Source organism: Peromyscus leucopus, chromosome 2, assembly GCF_004664715.2.
Source record: "Peromyscus leucopus breed LL Stock chromosome 2, UCI_PerLeu_2.1, whole genome shotgun sequence".
Lineage (NCBI taxonomy): Eukaryota > Metazoa > Chordata > Mammalia > Rodentia > Cricetidae > Peromyscus > Peromyscus leucopus.
Window position 1 is genome coordinate 139355419 of NC_051064.1, and position 5555 is coordinate 139360973.

Here is a 5555-nt window from a genome sequence, read left to right on the forward strand (position 1 = left end):
GCAAAACACTAATGCACATAAAACAACAACAACAACAACAACAACAAAACAAAAAACAGATAGTCCAGCAGGTGTGGTGGCTTACACTGTTTTTTTGTTTTTCGAGACAGGGTTTCTCTGTGTAGCTTTGGCACCTTTCCCGGAACTCACTCTATAGCCCAGGCTGGCCTCGAACTCACAGAGATCTGCCTGCCTCTGCCTCCCGAGTGCCAGGATTAAAGGTGTGTGCCACCACCACCCGGTCACTGTTTGTTTTTGAGACAGGTCTCATGTTGCCTTGGCTAGCCTGGAGCTTGCTATGTAGACCAGGCTGCCCTTGAACTCACCAAATTCTGCTGGCTCTTCCTCCTTGAATGCTGGGATTAAAAGGTGTGCACCACCATATAATCAAGGCATTTAGGAGGCTGAGACATGAAGATTTGCTGTCAGTTCTAAGTCAGTTTAGGGTACCTAGTGAGTTCTAGGCTCGTTTAACCTACTCCTGATTTACAAAGGGGCATCAGGCTACTGAACTGCTGGTGCCTAAGATCAGAGAAGTGGGTGTGCTTTTCGGGACACACCCCCTCTCTGGATAGCAGGGCTGCCAGGGTTCTGGGGCAGCCCCAAACGCCTGATCCTGGCCAGGTGGCGGCTGGAGCCATGCTGACTCGCCTGTGGTGTCCTACCTCATCCTGTACTAGTGGAGGATAGATGTTGGTCAAATCCTCCTTCCACTACACATATTGGAAATGGAGGTGTAGCGAGGAAAACCACTCCCAGGCCTTTTCATTCCAGGTCTGGAAAGCACTGCTTGAGTGAGGGAAGAGGGATGCTGTACAAGTGTGTGTGCCTTTGGTGTTGGGAGGCTGCCAGAGGAGAAGAGTGAGAGAGGGAGCCGGAGGCTGGGAGCAAGCCTGTAAATTATCACCCAGTGTCTGCTCCTTTAATTCTAAGTGCTTTGAGTGAGAATATCCCAACTTCAGGAGAGGGCGCCAGCAGCCACAGCACCTAGCCCTAGTACCCATGGGTGGGACACATTTAGAAATATCTGCTGTACCATTTGGGTTCAGAAGGGCATGCTTGTGACCTTGTTACTTGGTGAGGCTGTCTTAACCAACTCCAGAGCTTCCCCTGAAGCTCACAGTCCTCTCCAGGAGTAACATGTCATCTCTTCTTTTGTTTATATGGGAAAAACACCAACAGAAGCCTTGACTAGTTGTACAAGAGAAGCAACAGACGGGACATCTTTGCCTCGTCGGTCACTGTCAGCCTGACGGGAAGAGCCAGCTCTGGCTTTCTGTAGCAGACCTTTGACCCTATAAGGGTTCAGCCACAGTGCGGTGGCCGCTGAACCCTCTGTTCTAGTAGCTCTGGGAAAGAGTCATTTTGAACACCAGCCACAGTCCAGGCTACTTGTGTAGGCTCTCAGCAGCTCTGGGATCAGTGCCCAGCTCAGCCCAGGGCTGAAGCTATCAGAGCTCAAGCCTCACTGTCGCAGGGGCTGGGCACATTTCTCCAGTCTTTCAAAAGAAATCTGGGCGGCTCGTCCTCCTCTCCTACCCTCTGCTCTCCTCTCGTCTCTGAGCCACTTGGTGGGGTCATGGTCTATACCACAGGCTATGACACATAACATGGCTAAGAGAAGCCCCCAACTCAGCGCGCGCACACACGCACACATGCACACACACACACACACACACACACACACACACACACACACACACCCTAACTGTCAAATACCCCAGAGAGACTTGCATCTGAATACCTTAGTGTACAGACATCATGGGAGGCAGAGACAGACAGACAGATAGACGGGCTGCTCCTCTGGGACTTGGCTAGTGTAGTTTTCAGACAAAGCATATGTTACTGTGTTACTGCCTCCTCCCCTGACATTCCGGGAACAGCTTCCAGGCAGTGATGGGGGGGGGGATCATGGGAGGTGGCTGCAGACGCTAAAGAGGGCTATTTTCTGGGCCCTTCTGTCCTTGGGGTTCGTGATGACAGTCTCCCCCCGCAGACTTGGCAAACACAACACGAGAGGGGTGACAGAGCTGCAAAAGCATATCCACTTTATTTACATCGATCAGTAGATGACATAGATCTTTGGGTTTTGATGGCCTTGTGGAGATACCCCGGCAGGGTCTCCCTTCCCCTCTGTGTTCACACCTCTCCCGCCCTCATCCTGCATGGAAGGACAGCTGTGGTCAGGACCTGCTTGGCCTGAAAGCCTTGGCTTGTTTGGGGCATGTGTCCTTACCTCCTTCGGAGGTTCCATCTTGGTCCAGGAGGCAGGGTACCTAGGTAGACCAGTTATCTGTCTGCAAGAGAGGGGATGAGTGAAGCCCTGGAGGAACGCCCAGGCAGAGGCTTGGATAGCTGCCTAGTGTAGGGCTGGTAGACTGTCCCACTCTGTCCTTTGCACGTAGACAGGACCATCCCAGTCCCTTTCACAGGCAGAGCAGTGAAGTGTCAGGAGCCTTCCAAAGGGTAAAGAGTATGACCAAGAATTTCTCCCTGTGTGTATGGTCCCAGGTGGGAGTCCTCGGTGGGGCTCTCCTCAATTCTCCCCACCCACTCCATTCTCTTCCTTATCTGAAATCTCCCCAGGGTGTTCTTATCACAGGGAACAAGAGACTAAGGGCAGGACCATTACTCCTACCCTAGACGGGGTCCTGGGTTCAAAACCCAACCTCCAGGGTTCCCGCAAACATTTCCCCTTCTCCTGAGAAGCTGTTTTGGAAGAGAGCAAGTTGGTCTGTGGGGAGACCTGGCATAAAGCGTGGGGGCAATTCCACAGTGGAGGACCAGGGAAACTCCCAGTGTGGGGAGGTGTGGACTCCTCTCCACCCCAATAATCAAGGGCATATCCGGCTTCACCCTGAGCTAGGATGAGGAGCAAGGCGACCACTACAGAGACCGCAAGGGCGGCAGGCCAGGGACCAGGGGGGCGGAAGCGGGCAGGGCCGGGTTAGAGTCCTGGTCAGTCTGCTGGGCCGGGTCTAGGGCCCGAGTCCTAGCCTTGTGCTCTCAGCGAGCCTGGGCCGCCCGCTCCCTGGAGCATGCCTTCCAGCGGCGGGGCTGCGCAGGCGGCAGAGGCGCCGGGGCGCCCCGCAGGCTGCACGTCCTCAGCTCCCGGGCCAGGCTGAGCACCTCGGGCCGCTCGCGCTGCAGGGCTCCTCCCTCGCTGTCCCGGGAGTCCTCCTCCTCCGCATCCTCCTCCTCGTCCTCCTCCTGGATGCTGCTGAGCCGCGGAGCCCCGCGGCCGCGCTCGCCGGGTGGAGGCCGGTAGGCGCACTTGGCGTTGAGCAGGCGGCGCAGTGGGGCGCGGGGTACCGAGGCGGCAGCGCCCCCCGCGCGGAGGTGCTGCTGGCGCACGTGGCGCGCGTCGCTCTGCCGCTGCAGCCGCTTGAAGTCGCTGAAGGCCGCCAGCGCGGTCTGGCGGAGCAGCCGAGCCAGGGAGCGCGCCTTGTGAGCCCGCGCCAGCAGCACGGCGTGGCAGCGCAGCACCACGGCCTTGTGGCGCGCCTGGTGGCGGTAGACCCAGGCGAAGACGCGCGGGTGGCGCCCGTCCGCCGCGCAGTAGGTGATGCGCGGCAGCAGGTAGGCGTGCGTCGGCCTGCGACCCCCCGAGCCCCCCGAACTGCGCTCGCTCGGCTGCATGCGGATGCCGTGCGGGCCCAGCGTCAGTTTCATCTTCGTGCCCCCTCCCGGCCCGCAGCGCGCCCAGATCCTGCCCACGGCGTCGTCGGTGCAGCCGTCGCCCTTGGCGTGCAGGGTGACGGCGTTGCCCAGGTACCACACGGTGTAGGTGGGGTCCTCCTTGTTAAGCTCCACTTTCTGGCGCCGGCTGCGGAACACGCGGCCCAGACGCTCCAGGGGCCAGTCCGGTAGCAGATCCGGGCAGGAGCGCAGGAAGCTGGAGAGCAGCGACGTGTAGGTGAGCCCGGGGCTCAGGCTCTTCGCCTTGCGCTTGGCCTCGTCCTCCACCAGCACAAATTTGTTCCGTCTCCAGGGCAGCATCGCGGCGGCCCCAAGGGCTGGGAGCGCGGGGAGCTCACTCGCGTCCTGGGGAGGCCAAAGGAGCTCAGAAGTCCACCGCCCAGGACTCGCGACAAGCTGGGTGGAGGCCGGAGACAGTCGTTGCGTGATGTCCTGTGTCCGGCAGGGCTGGCTTCGTAGATGCCCGGTGCCCAGCCAGGCTGGCCGCCGAGATGCTCGTGCGGCGGCTGATTGGACCGAAACAGCTTCCCCCAGGAATGACTCCAGCCGTCTGGGAAGCAAGAAGGGACAGGGGTCTGGAGCAATGGATGTCCCCCAGGTCCGAATATGGGGGTGGGAGTGGGGTTGCCACGGTCCCTACCGCCCATGGGGCGGCGGCAGGGACGTCTCTGGAGCAGGGGCTGGTGGTGGATGAGGTAGACCTAGAGCACGGCTGCGGTGGGAACTCCTTCAGGCGTCGCGGCTCCACCTCCCTGGGCTGCCTACATCACCGGGCGGGACCGCTAGCTCTCTTGTCCCCTCCCTTTCTTCCCCCTCCCCCCCACGCACGCAGACTCAAGCTTCCCAAGACCCAGCACCGGCGGGCTGGAACTGTTTTAAGCTTTGTCTTTGGAAGGATGCAAAGTAGAGGGGTGGCTACGGAGTGGGAATCCCCCAAAACATTGCGGAGGGATTTACGGATGCAAATTTCACCAGCCTCACTCGTGGGCTCCGGGCTCCCAGGGAGAGCCCCTCCTCTTTCTAGGATTCCTGCCTGCTGCCCCTCACCCACCGAGCGACCCTACTACTCCCATCTCCGAGAGCGGAGATTTGGGGTGGGTTCCTGCAGGGGCCGGCCTGGTGCCCTTTGCCTCTTCTCTGCACAGCACAAAGCCTGCTGAGGTGGCCGCGCAGTGCAGTGGAAAAGTACTGTCGTTTGGTGAAGCTTTCTCCCAGGTTCCTCCAAGGTCGTGGGCCAGGCCGCTTCCCCTGAGCCGAGGGACTGGTCATACCGCAACACCAGCGGCTAGTGGTCAGGACAGAAGCGAGGAGAGGATTTTTAGTGGTGGGGAGGGGTTTCCAGCGCAGATCTGAGTCTGTGGGAGCTGCAGCAGAAAACTCTTCCCTTGGTCAAAGTGCAGCCTCGGGCTCTCTGAAGATTAAACAGATAATGAATGCCCTATCTGCAGAGATGCCTTCTGAGGTCCCAGGTGTTCAGCAATCACTATCTCTTAAATCCTCCAGACAGGCAGTCCAGGGTCACAAGGCTGGAAGGAGGTGGGTCCCTTCTGTGACCCCAGAGCTGGCCCTTCCCTACAACCTTTGTCCCTCTGCTGCAGAGGGTCTAGGCACTCAGCTCCATCCCCTGGGGAGTGACTGGTTCTTACTGGGGAGGTGGTCTAGAGTACTGGAAAACAGCCCTACTCGGCAAGACAGGTATTCCCTTTTTCTGAGTTTGTTAAGTTCTTCAGGATCCCAGAATTCCTGGAGGGCTCTTATGTGGGTCCAAGAGCCTTTAGGCTTCCTACTGTCAATACAGTTCTTTCATTGGGTCCTGGGGACAGGTCACATGGAGGTACCCTCCAGATCCCAAATGA

At 58.6% G+C, this 5555-nt stretch overlaps 1 protein-coding gene across 1 annotated transcript; it reads right to left on the reverse strand.

The window, feature by feature from the left end:
• Positions 1-2022: 2022 nt before the first annotated feature.
• On the reverse strand, positions 2023-4465 carry Fam43b (family with sequence similarity 43 member B). Its single transcript, XM_028875315.2, has one exon. It carries the CDS (start codon positions 3997-3999, stop codon positions 3007-3009), a length of 993 nt encoding a protein of 330 aa, XP_028731148.1. The 5' UTR covers positions 4000-4465; the 3' UTR covers positions 2023-3006.
• Between the last annotated feature and the right edge of the window lie 1090 nt (positions 4466-5555).